Source organism: Aspergillus alliaceus (genome assembly GCF_009176365.1).
Source record: "Aspergillus alliaceus strain CBS 536.65 unplaced genomic scaffold BDW43scaffold_57, whole genome shotgun sequence".
Taxonomy (NCBI): Eukaryota; Fungi; Ascomycota; class Eurotiomycetes; order Eurotiales; family Aspergillaceae; genus Aspergillus; species Aspergillus alliaceus.
This window is the reverse complement of record NW_022474740.1, coordinates 184,282-206,512: the sequence shown is the minus strand read 5'-3', so window position 1 is coordinate 206,512 and position 22,231 is coordinate 184,282. Positions and strand designations below refer to the sequence as shown.

At 48.8% G+C, this 22,231-nt stretch overlaps 8 protein-coding genes across 8 annotated transcripts; 5 read left to right on the top strand and 3 right to left on the bottom strand.

Annotated features, from left to right (window-relative positions):
• Nucleotides 1-4,338: 4,338 nt before the first annotated feature.
• On the top strand, nt 4,339-6,700 carry BDW43DRAFT_303462 (sugar porter family MFS transporter; the record flags this gene model as incomplete). Its single annotated transcript, XM_032045415.1, has 10 exons — nt 4,339-4,470; nt 4,536-4,912; nt 4,970-5,226; nt 5,282-5,662; nt 5,712-5,869; nt 5,924-6,018; nt 6,081-6,214; nt 6,282-6,341; nt 6,397-6,489; nt 6,543-6,700. 10 exons carry the CDS (start codon nt 4,339-4,341, stop codon nt 6,698-6,700), a joined length of 1,845 nt encoding a protein of 614 aa, XP_031895873.1.
• A 1,017-nt stretch (nt 6,701-7,717) lies between these two features.
• BDW43DRAFT_198668 (cytochrome P450) lies at nt 7,718-8,493 on the bottom strand. The gene is made up of 2 exons (XM_032039110.1): nt 7,973-8,493; nt 7,718-7,919 (listed from the first exon to the last, which is right to left on the bottom strand). Exon 1 carries the CDS (start codon nt 8,354-8,356, stop codon nt 7,973-7,975), a length of 384 nt encoding a protein of 127 aa, XP_031895872.1. The 5' UTR covers nt 8,357-8,493; the 3' UTR covers nt 7,718-7,919.
• A 321-nt stretch (nt 8,494-8,814) lies between these two features.
• BDW43DRAFT_289645 (uncharacterized protein) lies at nt 8,815-10,745 on the top strand. The gene has a single exon (XM_032043415.1). The coding sequence runs from the start codon at nt 9,450-9,452 to the stop codon at nt 10,305-10,307; it is 858 nt and encodes a 285-aa protein (XP_031895871.1). The 5' UTR covers nt 8,815-9,449; the 3' UTR covers nt 10,308-10,745.
• Nucleotides 10,746-11,556: 811 nt separating this feature from the next.
• Nucleotides 11,557-12,407, bottom strand: BDW43DRAFT_289643 (seipin co-factor family protein). Its single transcript, XM_032043414.1, has 2 exons — nt 12,318-12,407; nt 11,557-12,255 (listed from the first exon to the last, which is right to left on the bottom strand). Exon 2 carries the CDS (start codon nt 12,237-12,239, stop codon nt 11,571-11,573), a length of 669 nt encoding a protein of 222 aa, XP_031895870.1. The 5' UTR covers nt 12,240-12,255; nt 12,318-12,407; the 3' UTR covers nt 11,557-11,570.
• Nucleotides 12,408-14,039: 1,632 nt separating this feature from the next.
• BDW43DRAFT_322448 (Zn(II)2Cys6 transcription factor) lies at nt 14,040-16,080 on the top strand (the record flags this gene model as incomplete). Its single annotated transcript, XM_032049553.1, has 2 exons — nt 14,040-14,400; nt 14,455-16,080. Exons 1-2 carry the CDS (start codon nt 14,290-14,292, stop codon nt 16,078-16,080), a joined length of 1,737 nt encoding a protein of 578 aa, XP_031895869.1. The 5' UTR covers nt 14,040-14,289.
• A 272-nt stretch (nt 16,081-16,352) lies between these two features.
• Nucleotides 16,353-17,902, bottom strand: BDW43DRAFT_289640 (putative secretory lipase). The gene has a single exon (XM_032043413.1). The coding sequence runs from the start codon at nt 17,591-17,593 to the stop codon at nt 16,460-16,462; it is 1,134 nt and encodes a 377-aa protein (XP_031895868.1). The 5' UTR covers nt 17,594-17,902; the 3' UTR covers nt 16,353-16,459.
• Nucleotides 17,903-18,570: 668 nt separating this feature from the next.
• BDW43DRAFT_289639 (germin family protein) lies at nt 18,571-19,646 on the top strand. Its single transcript, XM_032043412.1, has 3 exons — nt 18,571-18,804; nt 18,860-19,002; nt 19,057-19,646. Exons 1-3 carry the CDS (start codon nt 18,665-18,667, stop codon nt 19,482-19,484), a joined length of 711 nt encoding a protein of 236 aa, XP_031895867.1. The 5' UTR covers nt 18,571-18,664; the 3' UTR covers nt 19,485-19,646.
• A 474-nt stretch (nt 19,647-20,120) lies between these two features.
• BDW43DRAFT_315364 (MDR family MFS transporter) lies at nt 20,121-21,918 on the top strand (the record flags this gene model as incomplete). The annotated part of the gene is made up of 3 exons (XM_032048038.1): nt 20,121-20,779; nt 20,839-21,253; nt 21,319-21,918. 3 exons carry the CDS (start codon nt 20,121-20,123, stop codon nt 21,916-21,918), a joined length of 1,674 nt encoding a protein of 557 aa, XP_031895866.1.
• Between the last annotated feature and the right edge of the window lie 313 nt (nt 21,919-22,231).

Genomic DNA, 22,231 nt, shown 5'->3' with positions numbered 1-22,231 from the left:
TCCTTCACCCTCTTTATTAATCGATCCGCGCACGACTTGACATGTCCTTTTAAACTGTACGATATCCTAACGACACTCTAAATTCCCCTCTTATGCTACATGGCACGGGAAAAGGCATAATATCGACTAGGGCTTCGAAATAGTGCCTTTATGGTGAAGTGCACACGGTCGCGTTGTGATGACCACCGCGAAGGTCGTGTGAGGCACGCGGCTCGATACATGTTCGATGAGAAACGTGAGCGACTGCCAAAAAAGAAAAAAAAAGACCCCAATACATATTTCAAGGGCCTTGACTGGACTCAAAGTAACACTCGCATCGTTTCCAGAGGGAATAGGGCCAGGGGCGACTGGCGACACCTACACGAACTTTCCCAACAATAGAGCTTCGTTTACTCCTGGTAGGGATCTGTAGGAGGATTTTCTTAATGGTCTTTGTCTCCAAACGCGTTCTGAGAGAAGCGGTCAAATGTGATCTAGGGAAGGAACCACGAGTGGATCTATGGAGAAGGAAAACCTTTGCCCTCTGCCGACAGAGCGGCGAAGAATGATTACAAGGATGAAGTCCGATCATCGTATACACTGCACCGATTTGCAGAGTGCCTGTCGGGGACGTTGCTCATGCCTCCTTAACTGCGGGAGTATCAAAGACATCGGTGAGAGATACTTTGTTTCTCGCGCACTACATGTCCACGAAAGATAGAGCTACCTCTACCTCCTATAACAAGAGCGACACGGTCTAATGGCTGTTTTAAACGGTATCGGAGGAGTGTTCTATGTTATTGTGGCGTTGACGAATTGCGTTACAAATATGGATGAGAAGCGGGATAGACTGACGGAGGATTTGAGAGGCATGATATGCTGTAGGATGGTGTCTGCCAGGGCAATAAACCTGCATCAAAGCATGCGGTCCATGAGACTTCCGACTACCGCTTCTCTGATACGAATGACAACTATCCGCGGTGTGGGAAATGCACACAGATCAGAAATCTACTAGACGAGATTCCGCTTGCTTCAAAGGCCTGTGTGGTCTGCTGCATTTTCTTCAAGGACGACTTCGAAGACTAAAAGTCCTTCATTGGCGCTCTGTGCTGTATTCCCTATCAATTCCTTCAGCAGAAGCCTCTTATGTCGCACGATCTCCACTTCGGATTTGAGTTCGATGGCGGGCACATTGGTCCGCTATTTCGGGATTTGTGGTCCATGTTATGCGACATCATGTATGGGCTCTCAGACGGGCGAGCCATTTGTGCCTTAGACATCCTGAATAGGTGTGCCAACAAACATCCCATCTGGCCTAGCGCTTGAGTACATCCATCAAAGCGAGACAGACCCTTCGGGGCTGAAGTTTCTCTTGACTAGATGAGATGACCGGATAATTCCACCTAACGGGGCTGTTAGTCGCTCAAAATCAATCTTCGACTATCCACCTCGACGGAGAGGATCAAGATGAGGTCCAAATGATCGTGGGAGAGATCGACCTAGTACCAAGACTCCGGGTTTGAGGAGGTTACACAGAGCTGTTCTCGTCGAACGAACACTATCGGAAGCCAAATATACCTCTAAATTCATCTCATGATTCTATGATCGATCCCCTGTGAGTATGATTGCGAGCACCCCAGGTAGTATATGTGCATGGCTGGAATATGTCTTCCCCGAAGGCTCGAGGAGGCCGCTGACAGCATTCTTTCCAGAAGGCCCGAAGCCAATCGGGCCAAAAGATTTCGGCATATAGTTGTTACAGCTTGGAGCACCCTCATAGTGACAGAATACCTAACGCAATTTCCCTGATGAAAAGGGAATCGCCGGACGGCATCGATGGAACCTGGTCATATATAGTGGAGGTGGAGTTTAGCAGAACCGGACAAAAATAGCCAGACTACCCTGACTGAATCTCCCACGGGACGAAAGAATATCGGTAATCGGCTAGGTGGTCAATTGCCTGAGGTCAGGGAAGCCAATCAATCAACACTTCCGGTAATCGGTCAAAGACCTTGTAAAACTAACGGTAGCGCAGGAGGAGGAATCATCGCGAGTATAATGAGTTTGGGCGCCCTGCAATTCGGGCAAAGATACTCGCATGATATTCGCGATATTACTGCCTTGTTCCTATAACATGCGCTTGGTAGACTAGTCAAAAGGATTGAGCAATGGGTGAGTTCCGCATCGCGTTCACAGTGCATGGTGGACGTATTCAATGTAGGATATCCGACATAGTCGACTCTGTATTGAACTTTACCATCGTAGCTTAGACCTCAGTTCATATGGGGAAAGCTCTTGTTGTTTACATTAGCAGATTCTTATGTTTTAATTGTAATAGGTCCGGGACTGTAGGAGGGACTGGTCCCGGCTGCCCCGTAGACATGGGGGCAACACTTAGAGTCACAGGTCTGTCTGAAGGCATCCTACCGCGTATACCACGTGCTCTTCAATGTATTGTTAAGCGCATCCTATAATGTCTCGAGAGTCAGCTCGGCAATAACTCAGTGTTACAGACGTGCCGGTCAACTCCGCGAACCCGAAACGAAATCGAGGTCCAAACCGGGGCTCGATTCCGACTCCGGCTCTGACGACGAATCACAGGACCGCAAGCGAGAACAACTAAAGCTCCAACCCTAATCCTTAACTTTTATGCCCGTTCGGGAGCCTCCAAGTGTCGTGTTCCGGGGATATATTTCCCCGTGGCTCCTCCGATTTAGAATTTCGGACCAGGTCAGCCCAGCAGGAAGTGGTGAAAATTATCCGGATAGACCATCGGTGTGCAATAAGACTCGTCCATGGCTTTGCTATCCAGGGGATAGCAGGAAACTACTGATATGAGACTATGGTCTACTATGTTAAGAAAAGACGGGGATCTTAATGACGAGTTTTCCCGGGTTGCTGCCGTGATTTCTGTTATGCCGAGGATTAATTTATATATGATTCCTTTGACTCCCCTTCTTTCACTACCAAAACAGCAAAAGTGAGAGGCCTAAATAATAAGCATTGTTGGGAATGATTAAATGTGAATAGCTTCTTCTAGGACGAGGGATAATAGGAACTCGTGCCAAGGAACGCGATGCCGGAAAGTAGCCGAAGGAGAAAAGGATCTACCAAAGAAAGTAACAAACATAGGAGTTTTTAGGCTTCGCACTACGTGCCATAAGGTTCGTAATGACACCCCAAACGAGTAAATGGGGTGATTTCAATCAATAATCGTTACTCCCTGATCTTTGACTGCCTCCCGTTCCGGCACGGCACAAGTTTAGCTCGTTTTTCGGCTCTCAACTGACCCGGCCTTATTCCTGCTCAATCTGACAGAAGAAATATTGGAATATATATCCGCACTAAAGACCGGAACAAGGAAAGTTATGTTTCGGATCCATGGGCGAGCAATACGAATCGGACAACGACCGGTCAGTTTCGATTATTCGTACCCATGGTAAGCACCGGTTCTACTGACAAAGAGAGAAAGAAAGAAACAAAAAATAGGGCAAAAAAGGGTAGTTTCACTGAACGGCGGTGCCCGATCAGCCACTCGGACTACAAAGTTCTGAATTATAAAAGTTTTGTTGGTAGCCTCCACTCATTCAACTCGTATGGCAACACGGGAAGTTTTCGCCAAGTGGACAGACCGTCGAGGAAGCCCTAAATCACTGGCTAGCAAAGTCGGTGGCGCACTTAGCTTCCCGCATCGGTGCCCGGAAAGGAACAGTGAAGCCAAAAGCTTTCACAGCCCAGAAATTGTCCGACGAATCATCTGAGAGTAGTCGGATCATGGCCTGATTCAGCCAGTGGTTCCTTATAGGTTGCCTAAAAGCCACATTCTCACAAGCGTTGGATTCGGAGCGGGTGGTCGATTGCCACTTCAAGACACCACTGCAAGGGAAGATGTACCCAAAAAGCTCCAGATATCAGAAGTCATTTGGATGGATTTCTCTCCCAAAACCTTTACAAGGCCAGGGAAAACCCCACATTTGCTTGTCTGGAGTACAGCCGAGTCTTGTCCCCATGGGCGTTTTTGAGTCGTCCTTTCACCTCCGCTTGGACCGTCGTCCGTGGGTCCGCCGAGAGTCCAATCCGGCACGACGCAAGACCACCCATGGCCTAGTTTGGGGGCTTAGTGCGCTGGATGACCTGGTGCTAAGATCTCCTGCCGTTAGTGCTCACCCTACCCCACGGGGCGTTCCATATAATATCGATCCCCACGGGGGCTTTTTTTGGGGGGCGTTCATTGTCATTTACAGGGACGGCGAAACATAAGAGGGAGTCAACGACTCATCACGTCAAAGATTTCCACTACTACCAGAACACACGCAGAAACACACGCGCACACATACACGCCCACCTCCGCAAGCCACCATGGATGAAAAGGCATCCGCGGGTGTGACCGCTCACAATGAAAACCTGACTCCAGCGATGAAGCCGGAGCAGGAGGAGGGTGCAGACCGCCGCCAGTCCGTCGCTCTGAACATTGTCGAGAACCCGCTGACAGTAAGTACCTCAATCATCGTCGGGGTCGGATCGACCATGGATGCTGACGGTCTTGTCTCCGACAGCGCTGCTCCAAGGAACAGGTGGTCCACGATGCCCGGGCCTTCGCCGAGTCGCACCAAATGGCTGACCACGCCGACCTGTTTGGTCGGGCAGCGCTGGTCGCGCGGGACCCCCAACAATTCGAGATGATTCCTGAGCTCGACGAACAGGAGCGCGCCGCGCTGGCATACGAGAGGGATCATAAATGGCACGGCCCGTTTATGCTCTGGTACTCGATCGGGCTGTGCGCCATAGGAGCCGCCACGCAAGGTTGGGATCAGACGGGAGCCAACGGGGCCAACCTCGGGTTCCCACAAGAATTTAATTTGATGGGGGAAGGGAGAGATGAATGGATTGTGGGATTGATCAACTCTATCATCTTCTTGACGGCTGGCCTCATGTGAGTAGTAGGTTGGCGGTATGTCGTGTCCACCCCTAAGATTGACCGGGTCTCTAGTGGTGCTTTTATCGTCGATCCCCTTAACCACTATCTGGGCCGAAGAGGAGAAATCTTCCTGACGGCATGCTGTCTCACGGCGACCCCAATCGGCTCGGCCTTTGCAAAGTCATGGCAAGGACTATTTGCGGCGCGATTCGTCATGGGGATCGGTATCGGGGCAAAAAACGCGACTGTCCCCATTTTCTCGGCGGAGATGGCTCCCGCTCGAACTCGCGGTGCCCTAGTCATGTTCTGGCAACTGTGGGTGGTCGCGGGTGAGTATCTTGCTTCCCATCACCCGTCGCGACACACGGCTGATTATTTCGGCAGGTATCTTTCTGGGATTCGCCGCCAATGTCATTGTCAAAGACACCGGTGCAATCGCGTGGCGTCTCCAATTCGGTTCCGCATTCATTCCATCGCTCATCCTCGCCGTTGGGATCTTCTTCTGTCCCGAGTCCCCTCGTTGGCTCATGAAGCATGGTCGACATGCGGAAGCATTTAAATCGATGTTGCGTTTGCGCGCGCATCCCATCATTGGGGCACGGGACTTCTACTATTCCTATGTTATCTACGAAGAAGAACTAAAGGAGGCTCGGGGTTCGGGCTACTTCTCACGTCTGTGGGACTGCTTCGCCGTGCCCAGGATCCGGAGAGCAAACTACGGCGCCTCGACGGTCATGATCGCTCAGCAAATGTGCGGGATCAACAGTAAGTCACCATTCCTCGATTTCCGGTCGCATGCCTTAACACCTGGCAGTCATCTCTTTCTACAGCTCCACGATCTTCGAAAAGGTTGGCTACGACAAGACGGAGGCCCTGTACGCCTCGCTAGGCTATGGCGCCATTCAGGTCGTGGCCACCATTCCGACCCTCTTCCTTATTGACACCAAAGGGAGAAGAACTCTGACCTTACTTGTGAGTTCCCCCAAGGTAATACCAGTCTCCCGCTAATCTTTTCGTTCTGTCCAGACCTTCCCTGGAATGTGCATCTTCCTCTTGGCCGGTGGCCTGTCTCTCCTGAACGATGAAGGCAGCCGCGGAGCAAAGATCGGACCAGTTGTCCTGTACGTCTGTCTAGTATCGCTGGCAAGTTTGAGCTTTTTGACTGATTACGTGGCTCGCATAGGTTCGTCTACCTATTCACCATATGCTACTCTCTGGGTGAAGGACCCGTCGCGTTCCAGTACTCGGCCGAGGTGTTCCCCACGATTCAGCGTGAGCAAGGAATGGCTTGGGCTGTGTGCATTAACAACACTTTCGGTGAGCACTCTAAGCCAACCCCCCGCCCCAATTCCACAGAAACCTCCTCTAACAACGTCTTGTGTAGCGGGTATCCTCGGTTTAACATTCCCCCGTATGCAGACCGTGATGACTCCAACAGGTGCTTGTAAGTGGGCGCTGCTAGATAAAGCCGCGGGGCGAATTACTGACCCTAGCTCTAGTCGGGTTTTATGCGGGACTGAATCTTGTCGCGTGGTTCATGATTTTCTGCTTTGTTAGGGAGACCAAACAGCTCACCCTGGAGGAAATCGACCGTAAGTCTAATCGCTTTTTAGCCGATACGACCTTCCACTGACGCCCTACACAGAGGTCTTCTCAGTTCCAACCAAAGACTTTATCAGCCATGAGCTGACAGTATGGCTTCCGTGGTTCATCAAGCGACACATCTTCCGTCAGAAGCACCTTGTCAAGCCACCCCCAATCATCGCGGCGGCGGAAAGACCCGAGGTTAACCATGGTGTTTAAACCTTCCGGCCGAACGACTGAGTACGACATTGTAATGAATGACAGGATAGACGATTTCATGATATCTTGAGATGAGTAAAGATAAATGAGGTCAGGCTGGAGGGGAACAGGAAGAAGATGTGTCAGAGGGGGATGCGTCAAGGAACCAGCCCTTATATTCACCAATCCGTGGTTACCATTACTCCAGCTGTTGTTTTAGCACTGTATTCTTAACTGATTGACAGACTATTCATCCCGTATCCTGTATGTATACAAAGAAGTATTACTGCTTAGGGTAGATATATATTGTATTTTTTCGCGAAATGAGACCGTGCCGGATTCGGCTCCCCAACGACCTCCACATTTGCCACACGCACGGTTGCCATCTTCTGCCCGTCCTAATGACATTCTAACTCTGAGGACATCTCAATGAAGATGGAAGCTATTGTGTGCGCTACAATAAGGAGAATGAGACGGCATGGTACGACGGTGAGTCAGCGATCATGCCTTAAGAGTAGCCTCGCAGATTTAGTCTCTTCTTAGTATACTTAGTGCCCAAGGGATGAAATATTAGTTTCGTTGTTATTTATCTTATTGAATGGATCTTCTGCTCGTTTGACTCGCAGAACCTTCGCCTAACTCAATTAGTGCTGCATTAGCGCCGGCCGAGTCCTATTCTCCTAGCCTTCCAGCGTCCACTGCGGTCTCAACAGCCTTGGCTCTCTCCTAGCTATTCTCCGATCTTCGTTTCTCTGCCCCTCGTGTCCCTCTCTCGTTGTACACCATGGGGTTTCTTCTCTAGCAGTATAGAGTATTCCCGTAAGGATCACTTCCATATGACCATTGAAAACTGGCAAATCGCATCTCCCAGCCTGGGTTCGCTGTGATAAACCCAAGTTGTATCGCCACTCTTTTACCTACCAGGTGGTTCCTTTCAGATGTTTGTGGCTTGGAAAATCTAGGATTTCCAAGGCTGCCATAACATCCATTTTTACGACGATTCTACAGTCCACTATGTGACTCCCAAGCATACCCTAGTGACAATCTACCGATGCTGAAATTGTACCTGCAGAGGCGGAAAAAGTCGTTGTGAAAGTATCCAATGCACCCTGCTCAAACGCCTCTCCAGTCTCACCCGGCGCGAAGGAGATATTATACTGCTGCGCAATAATAGAAATGGCGATGCGCAAAGTCATCGTCGCCAGATTCTTACCAGCACAGCTGTAGAGACCTAGTATAACTGTAGAAGCATATTAGAGCGAAGACCTGGTGAATATGTGAGGCTTCAACGACCTATCCATCGATAAAGGCTGATGCCTGCCCTGCTCCCATCCCGTCATTCCGTTCGCCCCCACGCTCGGGGAAAAACAACTCCGCCTCCAGATAATACCGCTCATCCGTATGTATCACCTGTACTGGAATAAATACATTTACGTTACTAGGTATATGGACTTCGTCGACCTGGATTCCCTGGGCAGGGGCCACGCAGTATCGACCTGTCATGAGTGCGAGTCGTAGCCGGGGTGTTTCATTGATGATATCATCAATGTAGGTGATGGCGCTCATATTCTCGTAGGCCCAGTCGTGGCTGTTGCTGGGGAGGGCTTGATCAAGATAGGATTGCAGATTCGTGAGGACGCATTGGTGCTTGGAAAGGTAATAAAGGACGGTAGCCATTGTCGTTGCCGTGGTTTCGCTAGAAGTGGTGGCATTAGAGAGAGGTATAAAAATAAACTAGACCGTTTCGCTGCAGATAGAGACATGACCTCTACACTTCGGGCTGGTAGATTGACAAAAAAGTCAGTTGCCTTGGCTTCGACATAGCCCCATCGGCTGGTTTCCCATCGTTACATATAAGTCAGTCTAAATCAGAAAACAAAGCCCGGTGCTATTGTATAGGTAAATAGCTCATCTCAAATGTTACCCCCACCAGGAGGGAAGGAGCACCAATCAGAGCGACCAGCTGAGATCAAACCCGTACACGTACATGGGGCTAGGCCTGGTGTGACAAAAGCACCGATCAAAAGTCCGGAATGGGTCACCACCATCCCGTACCATTAGTGCATCACCTTACGCAAGGCGATCAGGGTTTAGAATCCTTGGACTTGTTAAGGGTAGAGTAACCCTTGGAAGGGGCTGCTGGCACCCTGTACCTTTTGCCATTTATTCTCCCTCACTTAGTGGTCTCGAAGTATGTGCCTCTCTTTTCTTGATGAACCACAACTGTGAGGAGTCTTGAGGAGCCTACGCAGTGCCAAATGAGAATCTTCAACCGGTAACATACGTTAATATATCCATTGCGTTTGCCCTGGGAAGTGCGTCGGTTTGCCTCCGTTTATACTGTCGATGGCGGTTCAGGACATCTGAACGCGATCACATGATGTCTGTATTACTCTTGGGAAGTATTCAAGACACTTCTTGTTGCCCTACTGATTCGCCTCAAGTTTGTGAATACTATGTAGCCGATAATTTTGTACATATTCTTACAATATGAATGTGGAGGTTGAGAAAGAACGCCTTTGTTCTGTGTACAAATGTTACCCTGAATTTAACAGGCATGCGACTCGGTTGCCGGATTCCCAGCTGGGGAAGATCACCAAGGCAGAATAGTTAAATTGATCTCTCCAAGTCAGGAAGTTAACCGGCACAGTGGCTTTTCGTTGAAGGGATCTGTTATATGTTTACCCACTGGACCATAAAACAGGCATTCCTAATATTTTACCTTAGATTATAGCCTCAGAGAGTGTTCAGGCTCGCAGTCTACAGTAGCATGGCTCTGGTTACGACATTTACCATTGTCAACTGGCTCGTACCTATCCCTCAACGCCCTCTACTCGACGCAATCCTTCATCCGGTCAAATATTCCTACACAGCGTGCATCAATAGGTTCGTGGTGCTAATGGTTCCATTTGTCCTGGTGTGTGCAACAGAGTCCTCAATCAACTTCAACCCTCCTAACTGCAGCAGAACATCATCACCGATCTCATCATCCTGGCGCTCCCTGTTTCCACTGTTGGTTGCGCTTCAGGCGAGCCGAAGACGCAAGGTGATGGTTCTCGCTATAATTTGCTTCTTGTCCTTTTCGGTGATTACAGCATTATGTCGTTTCATTGCCCTGAAAGGACTCGCCATAGACCCCGATACCTCCACTATACTTGGTAGAATAGCCATTGCCGCTGGGATCGAAATCGAAGTCACTGGAGTCGCTGTGAGCCTGTCTGCTATGAAGTCGCTCTTCCTGACGCTGTCTGGCAGCTCATATGAGGCTTCTCTCTGTTTTAGCCAACCGAGACAACGCCGGGGGGATCGTTCCGACCCGGGTATTTACATGGTCCAGTCAACCTGGACCGATGCCTGGAGTGGGATGCGTGGTATATGCGGGCCCTGCGTGTGGACCGAGGTAGTGCAGGGCGTTGACAGGTACTGGAACTTGGAATGCTGGTGTCGAAACGCTCCAAATAAGGGTGAGCCGCTTCCCAATAGTGGGGGGACACGGCAAGATGATTGTGTTTGTAAGGTTCAGAGAGTATCCCTGGGCATCGTCTACAATCGAGTAAACAGGCATCGACCGAGGGCTGATAGGTGCGATCGTGAGAGTGAGCAACGATGGCATCCTTCACTGCCATAGAATTGCAGCGGAGCTATATCGGAAAGGCATGACGGGCCAACCGAGACATGTGCGACAACCGCTACGCGGAATGGCCATGGTGATGGGCAAGCGAGATAGAAGCAAGCTCTGAACATCGCCTACTTCGTGATTGGCTCATTCAGCCTACATTCCTGTATCGCTCCAATTCGATACTGCAACAGTAGCGCAGTTGCCCGCCTGTTTCTGCCTTTCTATACTTGACGTTAGTATCCTTGCCCAGTTGGGGGCTCTATAGATACAACAACAGAAGCATGGTTTGCATATAACGGGAAGTCCTAGCTCATAAATGCTACTGCGTATGTTCATAGTATATTGGATTCTCTATTGTGGATTTCAAGCGAGATACAACATTTACACAAAGTGGCTGATGATAGTGACAAATATATGGACATACAGATACACATCCAGTCTCAGGATAGGTAGCCGAAGGCAGTGCAAGGTAGAGTAGACCGTAGCCATGCTGTACAGCTTTACACTTTGCACTCTGGAACAACCAAAGCTCTTAGACTAAAAGACTAGCGATAGAATCTGGACTGAAGTAAAATCTTATGAGAAGTTTGTGAGACTCGAGTGTGTATTTATGGCCAATCGATATACATAAGTTACCTCGCCTATGCCATTTATACGATGTCTCATGTATTCGATGGCGTAATAATGTTCGCATGGTAATACAGTCCGTACTACGTATCTTCCGACATTTTCAGAGCTGAAGCACACTATAAGCAAAGTTTTTTGTTACGTATTACAGCAGGCAGTATAGAGTCTTCGTTATGGTGATCACTCAACAATAGCTGAAGATAGTATATCATTAATGGCTCACTAGATTCTATTCATATATCTCCAATATCTTAAAACGCATGTCCCAAGCAGTAGTTTGGTTTAATATGATAGGTATAACATGAGTGTGAAGGAATATATGGCACAAAGAAATGTCGCCCTTTGGCCTTGAGAGAGGTTGATTCTCCTGCACAAGCCAGTATTTGGCTAATGGACAGGATTCCAATCATGCCAATACCCCAATTTACCACACACACACTACCGTGGTTGCGTATCACCACCTCTGAAGCACAAGGAGACTCACCTAGCAAGAATCTTTGTATCATAACCGCATGCATGTATTGTGCAATAGGAATATATATTGGCATTTTCCTGAACAGCTAGGAACGTGCACAAACACATTCTGGCAGCGAAAAACACACATATTCCAATCCAACCACGGCTTTGCCCCGTTATTTCAGCTGTTTATCGCTCTTCCTCCTTTGGTTTGGCTTTTTCCGGAGGTTCCTGAGACGCCTCCTTCTTGGGCAATTGTGAAAGCCAGAACTTGGTAATGGCACTACCCAGGAACGTCTGGTCCACCCACTTGAATACTGCATACAAAACCAACCCCCAGCTCCACAGAGACGCTCCCATCATGCAAGCGACCAGGAAGATCGGTCCCATGATCAAAAACGATAGAATCGCCCACAGCAATGCAGCCACCGCGGCAAATAGAAATGTACCTGCCAAAAACACAAGGAAAGGCACTCCACAGCAAATGAGCTGACATATCAGAAAAGACGTAGCGTAGGGCTTTTCCAGCGCAGCCTCGAAGATGGCTGCTTGGCGAGGTGGAGGGAAAATCACCGCCAAAAACCATTTCACAGTCGACTCAAACCAGTCCAACATGTTTGGAATGATATTTTTGACATATGCGGTCATTGGCGCATACCACGGACCAGAGGAGTCGTCTTGTGGGTCGACTCTGTCCCGGGTTTTCTCCCCAGGGAACTCGCCGGGCGTTGTTGAGCTAGTGATCGCTGTTGCGGTGGTACCGAGATCTTGAGTTTGCTTCTGCACGATGGGAACCGTGGAGCCTATCGTCTTCTGGGCGAAGCCGTCCAGGCCCCCGGAAACCGATTTCAGGGACATCTTAACTTGTTCTCGTCTAGTCGGACCGGTCTATCATCAGGGATGAACATTGGACGCACAGTTTGGGTGAATACATACTAATAAGTATTGCAGAGCAATGGCACTGCCGCACTATTTCCAAGTTATAAATAATAACTTAGATCTAGTGATAACTCATATCAAGTTATAAACTATATATCTAGTCATAATTTATATCTAGAAATAAGTAAATAGAGACCGTATGATGTCATCCTATAGTCATATCACCTCTAAGCAAAAAGATTAAATTAATCAATTAATTAATTCTCCGTTAAATCCCTGTTCTGGGAGAATTTGCCCTGATCTGGCATAATTAGTCTCGTATTATAGTTCTTAGTCAAAAGTTTGAATAATCGCGCTAATTAGACGGTCGCGTCAACCAACGCGTTGAAAAAATCTCCTCTTTTCAAACACCAACCATGACACCTAGAAGGGCTCCTTTGAGTCCCTTCAGTGCTAATATTAAGCGTTATCAAGAGCTGAGTCCACCAGAAAGATCTTATATACAGGGTCTTTATGAAGGTGGTGTAAAAGCTACTGAAATTGCAAGGCGTTTAAAACGACCCCTCCAAACTATCTATATCACGCTGAACTGATCATCTTCAAGACAGGAGATTGAATCCCAACCACGCTCTGGCTATTCAAGATACTATACAGATAGAGATAAACGGTCGCTGATTTGATTGATTAAATGATATCCTTTTATCACCTACCAAGAGGCTCAAGAAATACTATATTTTATAATTTCTCATACCACACTATACCGCATACTTCAAGAATCAGGATATGGCAAATGGCGTGCTCAAAAGCGTCCTAAATTAACACTAGATGTTGCCAAGCAGCATTATAATTAGGCTTTAAAATATCAAGATTATAGTGACTCTGATTAGGCTAAAATTATATAGTCTGATGAGTGCTCAATTAAATTAGGTTCTGGCCAATGACATAAATACATGTTTCGACTCAATTTGTATGGTGAAAAATGGAAAAAGGAATATACTCAACCATATACTAAAGGAAAAGCTATCCGTGTAATGGTTTGGACAGCTATTTAAGGCAAAAACCGCAGTGATCTCATCCGTTTAGAGCGTGATTTTAAAGGTAAAAAATATGGCTACACTGCATGCTTCTATCTTGCTCTAGTGGAGGAATTACTGCCTACTATTTGGAAGCCGGGCCTTATTTTCATGCATGGTGATACCCCCATTCATCAGCCAAAAGGATTAAAGAATGGTTGCAAGATAATACTATAAATTATATGGAATGGCCCCTATACTCACCTGATTTGAACCCTATTGAACACATGTGGTTTCCACTTAAAGAAGGGGTCTACGACTTGAATGCTGATATTGAAAAGTGCCAGGGATCAAATAATAAGAAAGAAGAGGTCCTATGGAAGGCTTTAGAACAGTCATGGGCCTTAACCAGTCAAGATATTCAATCTGCAATCATAAAGAGTATAAAGAAGCGGGTAGAGGCATTTTTAGAGGCGAGAGGGTGGTATACCAAATATTAAGCTAATTTTCTACTTCTTGTATATGTTTTCATAATTTTTGGCCTTTTATTCTATTTTTAATATACTCAGATTAATATAATCTGTCTTGTATTGCAAGATATATATATATACTTTCATATAGAGGGTTGAACCATGGCGAGGTCCGCGGCTATCAAATTATGCAAACTTTTGTGGGGCACTGTAAGATCATTGCACATAAAGGGACAAAACATTGCCAAGATAGGTCCGCCGTGCCAAATACGAGAGGAGCCTGAATGGCTCCTAGTGCTGATTCCGCTCCGAGAGTGTATTTTCGCTCGTGGGGCTGAGGCCATCTCAGCCTCAACGAAGACTTTTAGAACAGGAGCTCGAATCTAACTTTCAGTACTTCAGGGATTTCTTCTCAGAATCTGAGAAGACAAGCCTTGGAGTACTTCAGCTAATACGCTTCAATATCCCACCCGCCCGACAGCACCCTTGTTGTGCCGACATTCTAGTTGGTTTAATTGTTGAGATCCAGTGCCGTCGGCAATTAATATGCCTACCGACACGACACTCCCGGGATTCCAGGCGACCGGATACAGGCTTCGGAGAAAGCACGGAAAATCCAGAAATGGTTGTGTCAGGTGTAAGCAACAGCGGAAGAAGGTAGGCCATGGTTCCTTATGACTCTGAATACATTGTTCTGAGCGTATCACCCAGTGCGATGAGTTGAGGCCGAGTTGCTCCAGATGTATCAAGCGCACATATAGATGTCATTATCAGAACCATCTGAGTGATGGTAGTCCGTCGGAGGGACACGAGTCGACCCATTTTCCAGCTCCTGATTTGCCTGTGCTACCTGAAAGTCTCAGTCTTGTAGATCCAGGCACTCTCTCGCCAGACTCACTTTCAAATAATCACCTCTCGGTTCCCAGTCCTTCGTCTGGAGGACAGTGTGCTTCCGTTTCAAGTCCTAGTTTGGAAAAAGAGAGACTAGTATCGAATTCGCAGTCCGCTGGTATTCTTGACGCGACAGAGCTTGGTCTCTTGGCCCACTACCTCACGCACACTAGTCAAACTATACCTTTCGACGATCTCGACCTTTACGCTCTTTCAGTAGGAGTGCCAAATCTCGCTTTCAATTGCAAGGCTGTCATGTCGTCTCTATTGGCCTTGGCAGCAGCGTGCAAGTCACACAATATAGCTAAGCGAGCCCAGCCGCCTCTGGACCCCCAGAACCTAGTGGAGATTCGAGAGCTACTCGCGCTTGCAGAGCGCCATCACAGGGATTCCCTCCGACACATACAAGTGGCCATGCAGAACCCAGATTCATATGATTACGTCCTCGCAAACGCGGCCTTAATGGTCTTGTATGCCTCTGCCAGTCACTCCATCCGAGTCCATCTTGCGGCCATGGCGGCACAGTGTGGGCGGCGGTTGCCAGATGAGTTGTTCCCGCAACACTCACAATGGATCTCATTCACACGCGCAGCCCATACGGCGTCCACTGCGGTTCTTAACAGCATCATTGACAATGCCGATAAGTCTTGCAAGCCCGCCACTAGCTCGATCATCGACACACGATCAAAGCTACCAAGCGCGGGCTTATGTAGTACCAGTGTCTTATCGCCGCAGGACGGGCCATCCGAGAGCACCAAACGTCTGTTTCTGCCACTTGTCGCATCTACGTATGTCCAAGCTTTTGGAAGGCTACGCGCGAGAGCTGAATCGACGTCGGCCCTTTTGAAAAGGTCCGCGCTCTCTGCTTGCCACTACTCACAGCTCCACTTATCCTTGGAAACGGTGTCTGTACTGGAAAAGTGTGCGACCGCCGCTCTGTCTCCAAGAAAGGGCAACGAAAAATCCGAGACCCCTAACAATCAACCTATTTCATTCAATGAACGTTCGGGAGTCTCACCATGGGTGGCGAGGTACATGGTCAGCGTCACATCAATGGAATCACCGCAAATACTCCGCCGGATCATTATGTCCTTTTTGAACAAAGCGCCGGCCGAGTATCTCACACTCGTCCAGTCGGTGCTTGACTCACCCTCCATGGAAGCGAGGGCTGTGAATTGGATCACACGCGACTCACCTGGGACGACGGAGGGACCGTCACTCAATGCGACACACTTGCTCGCTATGGACATCTTTGCGCATTGGCTGGTGTTGGTGATGTTATTGGATGGCGTGTGGTGGATTGGTGGTATTGGACAGTGGGAACTAAGACAGGTTGTGTCATTGATAAAGACTCAGAATCTACTGGGTCAGTCGGTAGATGCTGGAGAAACGTGGTGGCCCGAGAGCATGTACCTGGTTAAACGGGAGCTCACCCCTAAGGTCTAGCTCTGATATATCTTTAAATCACCTTTCTCAGCTAGTCCACTATGCTCTCCCATTAATACCGATGCACGGCGTGGCTTAACCTTCGATAACCAAAAAGAATATGGTTTGCAACAGTAGAACTCCAGACGATGGCTGTGACTTGGTGTAACCCAGGTATGGCTATTATACGACTGTAATCTAACAACTCCGTCCCTGCAGCATAGTAGAACAGGTTCTACGATATCAATAGGCCCTAGTATACTGTATGCGGTGCGTGGAAAGACAGCTCACAGGAATGAGTGACCATTTCAATAATACAGATATAAAGGCATTAAGCGAAAGTATTTCCCATGGCTAATGACCTCAACTACAGCTCGCTGTTTTCTCTCCCCGTTCAAAATTACAATGCAGTCGGCAGTTCATAAGACCATTGGGGTTCTCCAGCCCACATTAGGAATGAGTTCGGAAGCACTTGATAATGCTCCACAGGCAATAGACTGTCCAGCCAAGATTCGACGCAACCAGCCTTGGCCACCGGTCGGTGCTCGAATCGATCCTCAATCCAACGCAACCAGGTCTGTTTCGCCGCGTTGATGGAGGTGAAATGGCTTCCTTGCGGAACAGTTAAAAGCTCCATATCCCCAGGGTACCTCTTGCATGTCTCTTCCACGGTAGCTTTTGTCGTGTTGTACGGCACTATCTGGTCTTCTGTTCCCTGAATGATAAGAGCCGGCCCCTTGAAGGGCAGATTCCCAGGGTTGGTCAGTTCCTCAAAAGCTTTCGCATACCAAGTCTCATGCCAATCAGGCTGCACGATCGCTTCTTCGGGGCTGAACATGGCAAAGGTAACCATTTGGGATCCTTCGATCTGGTTCAAAAGCTCTATCCGGCTAACACCAAGCGGGGTAAACCAGTTGCTGAGGTTGAAAGATGGGTAGATCTGGTCCAGGTCCTTGGCAATCCACGCTAAAAAACCAGCTGACGTAAAAGATAATGCGTCTGTTGGTGGAGCCACGAGAACAGCACCGCGGAAACCCTTCGCAACATCCACAAACAGAGGATCTTTCCGACCAAGAATCTCAGTCAGGCCCCAAGCAACTGAGCCGCCCTGGCTGTGGCCCATGACGACGTAATCGCTTGAAAGATGCTCTGAGAAGGACTCCCGAGCCGCTCGCAGAGCGTTGAGAGCATCGTGAGCACCAGCTTCGCGAACAAAGTATTGGTGTGGGATGTGACTCCTATCCCATGACGCATCCACGCCGAGTCCAGCATAGTCTGGGGCAATAACAGCGTATCCAGCCTCAGCCAGCGCAAATGGCACGATGCCCGCGTAGAACAGATCACGGCGTGTCGAGGGAGCCCCATTGGCATAGAAACCTGAGGTTCCATGTGTCCATAGCACAACGGGCGCCGATGACTCAAAGGTGTGGTTCATGCCTCGAAAGGTCTTCGGTTCGTACGGCCACATGATGTAGGCCGAAGCAGGGACCAGAGTACCATTTGCGTTTGTCGTGCTATAGACGAGGCGGGACATGGCCGTCTTAGCGGGAATGGAGAATGGCGACGGATCCGTGAACTCCTGGAGCTTGACTGTCTTCCCAGGCTCCGTGGGCCATTGGTCCTTGGGTAGATTTCGGACATTGTAAAAGTCATCCTCATGTGCTCCGCCGTTGGCAAGCTGGGAGCGGTCAAAATTGGTAATCGTGTCGATGATGGCTCCCTGATCTCTTGTCAAGTTGGCCAACTTGACCTGCTCGGGGCTGAGCTCAAAACTGGCATTCCATCCTGTCGACTGGGTCGCCGCAGCTGAAATAGCTTGACCCGCGGCTAACTTCGCCCCGAGTATTAGGATAACGACGTATCGGAGATATGTCATAATCTTCGGTCTTGGCCTGAGCTGTAATGGTTGTTGATCAGGTCATTGACGGCTTCCGAAACTGTTGGGTGATTTAAGAAACTGGAATATTCTCATCATTGTCTGGAACTTTATATTCGAGCAGGTTGAAGTTGTCTTCGGAGCGACCGAAGAAGCTCACGTCATGTCATACTGTGGCTACTCCTCGTGAGGTAGGCAGTGAAATTACAACGCACCACTGCAGGGCCCAGATCCATGGCTTCTTGGAAATTGACGCTGCTCTGGATGATGCTATACAGCCCAAGTCGCTGGATACGCCCCGAAAGGATGAATAGCGTATTAGTAATACGCTATAGCAGCAGTGGACCAATACGACAACCAATACGAGACCCACTCGTGGATACTCTCTGCCGTTTGGAGGCTCTGGGCATTGATAATAATCGTCGTATAGGCTGAGCGAGGCTAAGGATGGTGGCTGAGCAGTGCGTATGTGGAATTCTGCTTATGGCACTTCATTCACCGTAAAGGAGTTAGGCGGAAGATTAGTATCTGGAATATATCATGAGAGTTGAGATTTGTGATGATGTGCCCGAAAGTAAAAGAACCATATATTGATCAGTATATAAAGACCCCAAGTACCTTCTCTCTTCATTGTTCAGCACTCAGGAAACACCAGCTAAGCAACACATTCAATATCTCCTGTCACCTCCAAGAACAAGCAACTTTTTAAATCCCATTCTAACCGCCATTATGCTTCCCAAGTCCGCTCTGTGCTTAGTTGTCACGGTGATGCTCGCCCTTGTCCTTCCGGCGAGTGCAGCACCTCAACCGATCACCATGCGCGCAACGTCCGAACTCAGCTTGACAGCTCAGCTGCGACTTGCAGATACGTATGTCTCTCAACATGGACCCCATGATGTAAAAACGAACCATCTAATTGCGTAGTGCCATTGAACGTTACCAGCTCCTCCCACAAGACGAAGACTTTGTCTTCAATTTCACCACAAGTGAGCTTCCGATTGCCACCAGCCAGAATTTTCCGGCCCTTGTAGGCACTAGTGCCTCCTTCAGCATCTCACAATTGCCAGGTAATTTTGCAAGAATGTCTCTAGTTGTTGAGTCCGGCTAACCCGCCCTCATAGGGTGCGGCATGAGCTTTCTCCATCTCCACCCTCGTGCGACTGAGCTCTTCGCCATTACCTCGGGACGCGTGTTGTCCGAAATGGTCCCGGAAGCGGGCGTCCTGGACTCTGAAGGCAAGCAGCGAGTCATCCGGGCGGAGCTCAGTCCCGGCATGTTGACCATCTATCCGGCTGGCTCGTTTCATACGCAGGTGAACCCGGACTGTGAGCCGGCCCATTTCGCGGCAGCCTTCACATCCGATGAGTTTGCCGTCGGTTTGGTCGCACAGCAGACATTTTCCCTCAGCGATGATGTTATTGCCGCTACCTTTGGGCAGAGCATTGCCGGTGAGGATATCGAGACGGTGCGGGATGCTATTCCGAAGACCATGGCCATCCAGGTTGAGGAGTGCTTGAACAAGTGTGGTAAGCAGAAGCGGCAAGCTTGATCAGCTCGGAGTAGTATCTCTCGAAATGCGACTGGACACGCGAACCTTCGTCGGCGGCCGGTAGTACCTACTTTAGAAGTAGCAAGATGAGTATATATTGAATAAGCAAAGCTATTGGAGTTGTTAGGTCTGTAACTGAAACGACCTTGCGATATATGAAGAAAAAAAGAATGTGAAAATCAGGAATAATAGGTGATATAGAAACCAGGGACAATTCAAGATTATTCACACTGCAATCGCAGTAGAAATCCAGCCCAGCACTAGGTAACTGTGCGGCTAAAAAATAGATCTGTGAGTAATGTATTATCGGATTTACTTTGTGTTAAGGAACCCCTGGTCGTTGGAGTATAATAGAGATACCTAGGAAAGAATATGATGCTATCCGATCAATATCGTGAATGTTAGGGCTTAGAGATGGGTATGGTGATTTTAAAAGTATTTCAGATACCCTCGAATGTATCTAAGGTGCTATTATGTTATCCATTTGAAGTATTCTCTCACATGGGGACTAAAAGCTGACAGCCGCGGAGTAGATATAGTGTAGCCCCCACACATATATATCTCTCCCCTCATGGAGACTTATCCTATTCTACTCGTTTTTTCTCTTTCATGTCCGTATGTCTCGAGCCTCGCACAATGTCGACAACAACCACAACAGAGGTTCTTTCTCCCCAAGCATCCACTGTCTTGTCTGATCGGCAGCAACAGCAACAGCAGAACCCACCACCAGGGACGGCAACCTCGGGCCGGATATCTGAGTCTCTCAACGTCGAATCTAATGAAGAGGGAGAACTCAATTACCCCACAGGAACCAAATTTTGGTTCACCATCATTGCATTGTGTATGATCCTGATTCTCGGAGGGCTAGACGCCAATATCGTCGCGACAGCCGTGCCCAGCATTACCAACCACTTCCACACGGTCGCCGACGTAGGATGGTACTCGTCGGCATTTCGACTCTGCACCTGTGCCTTCCAGTTCGGGTTCGCGAAGCTATATACGCTCTTCTCCATAAAGGCGATCTTTTTGGTGAGCAATGTGATTTTCCTTGTCGGGTCTTTGCTCTGTGCCACGGCGGTCTCATCGGCTATGTTCATTGCTGGGAGAGCAGTAACGGGTCTCGGATTCGCGGGTGAGATGGCTGGCTGTTTTGCGGTCGCAGTGCAGATCCTGCCCCTCAACCGGCGGCCAGTGTTTGCGGGTTTGATGGCGTGTGTGGAATCGCTTGCGATCATTGCGGCGCCGATAGTAGGGGGTGCCCTAACGCAGTCTTTGGGTTGGAGATGGTGTTTCTGGTTTGCCCCTTTTGTGAGAGTAGTAATCAAAGGCAGTTGGACACTGACATTCTCCGTAGGATTAACCTTCCCATTGGCGTGGTATCGCTGGCGACCATGCTTTTGCTCTTCTCAGACCCAAGAACCCGCCAGGAGGACGACCTGACGTTGACCCAAAAGATCATAGAGCTCGACCTCGTTAGCAACTGCTTGTTCATCCCATCTCTAACTGCGCTCTTCGTCGCGCTGTCTTGGGCGGGAACCAAGTACCCCTGGTCCGATGGGAAAGTGATTGGACTATTCGTCGTATTTGCTGTGCTCCTTGCTGTCTTCATCCTCAATCAACACCGACGTGGAGACTCAGCGGCGCTCCCGTTCCGCATCCTCAAAAGCCGAAGTGTCATTGCAGGCTTCATTTTCACGACATGCACGAATTCGATGACGAACGTCTTGGAGTGGTATTTACCAACATACTATCAAGTTGTTCGATCCCGGGTAAGACTTCGTGTCCCCAGCTCGCTACAACAGCAAAATGCGCTGACAATACTATGGTCTGCCAGAGTCCAAGCGAGAGCGGCTACCTGATGATCCCCATCCTCGTGGGAATGATGCTCGGGCTCTTTCTTCAGGGCATTGGCACCACCACGTTTGGCTACTACGCTCCCTTTATGATCTTCGCCTCCATCTGCATGCCCATCGCGGCGGGCTTGATGACCACATACAATCTCCATACATCCCTTGTCCAGATCATCCTCTATTCCGGATTCGCTGGCTTCAGCGGAGGCATCGGCTTCCAAGGCTCCCAAGCAGCGGTGCAGACCACGTTGAGTGCCGCAGATGTCAATCTGGGGATCGGGGTCATCTTGTTCGGGCAGAGTATGGGTCCGGCGGTGTTTATCGCGATTGCACAAGTGATCTTCACGAATCGCTTGTCGTCAGCTTTGCAAGATATTGTTCCAGGGCTGACACCGGGATACATCGCAGAACACGGACTAGGCGATCTTAAGAATGGGGTTCCCATACAGGAGTGGGATCGGGTCTTGTGCGGTATTGAGCGAAGCCTGACTCACACGTGGTACCTTGCCGTCGCGTTGGCTTGCACGACGATTGTGGGAAGTCTTATGATCGAATGGCGTTCGGTTAAGCAGAAGCAGTCGTGAAGTATAGACTATTTGCAGAAACCCAGCCTTGAGGTCGTAAAGATTGTGGATGACTCTACCTCTAACACTGAAAAGCTCACATTAGACGGCAAAATATACGTGTTCATGGAAAGGTATTATTGTTCATGCCCTACAGCAATAATAGAATCTATACGTTGGTCCTGGCGGTCACACTAGGCGCGAAGCATACATTCCTCGTGGAAGACCTACAATACCTGACTGCAGATACTTCTGGAGTTTGCCATGCTATTGAGGCAGAGTCGCAGCGCCTTTATTTAAGAGACTAAGATAAACGAGTAATCCTGGCCCCGAA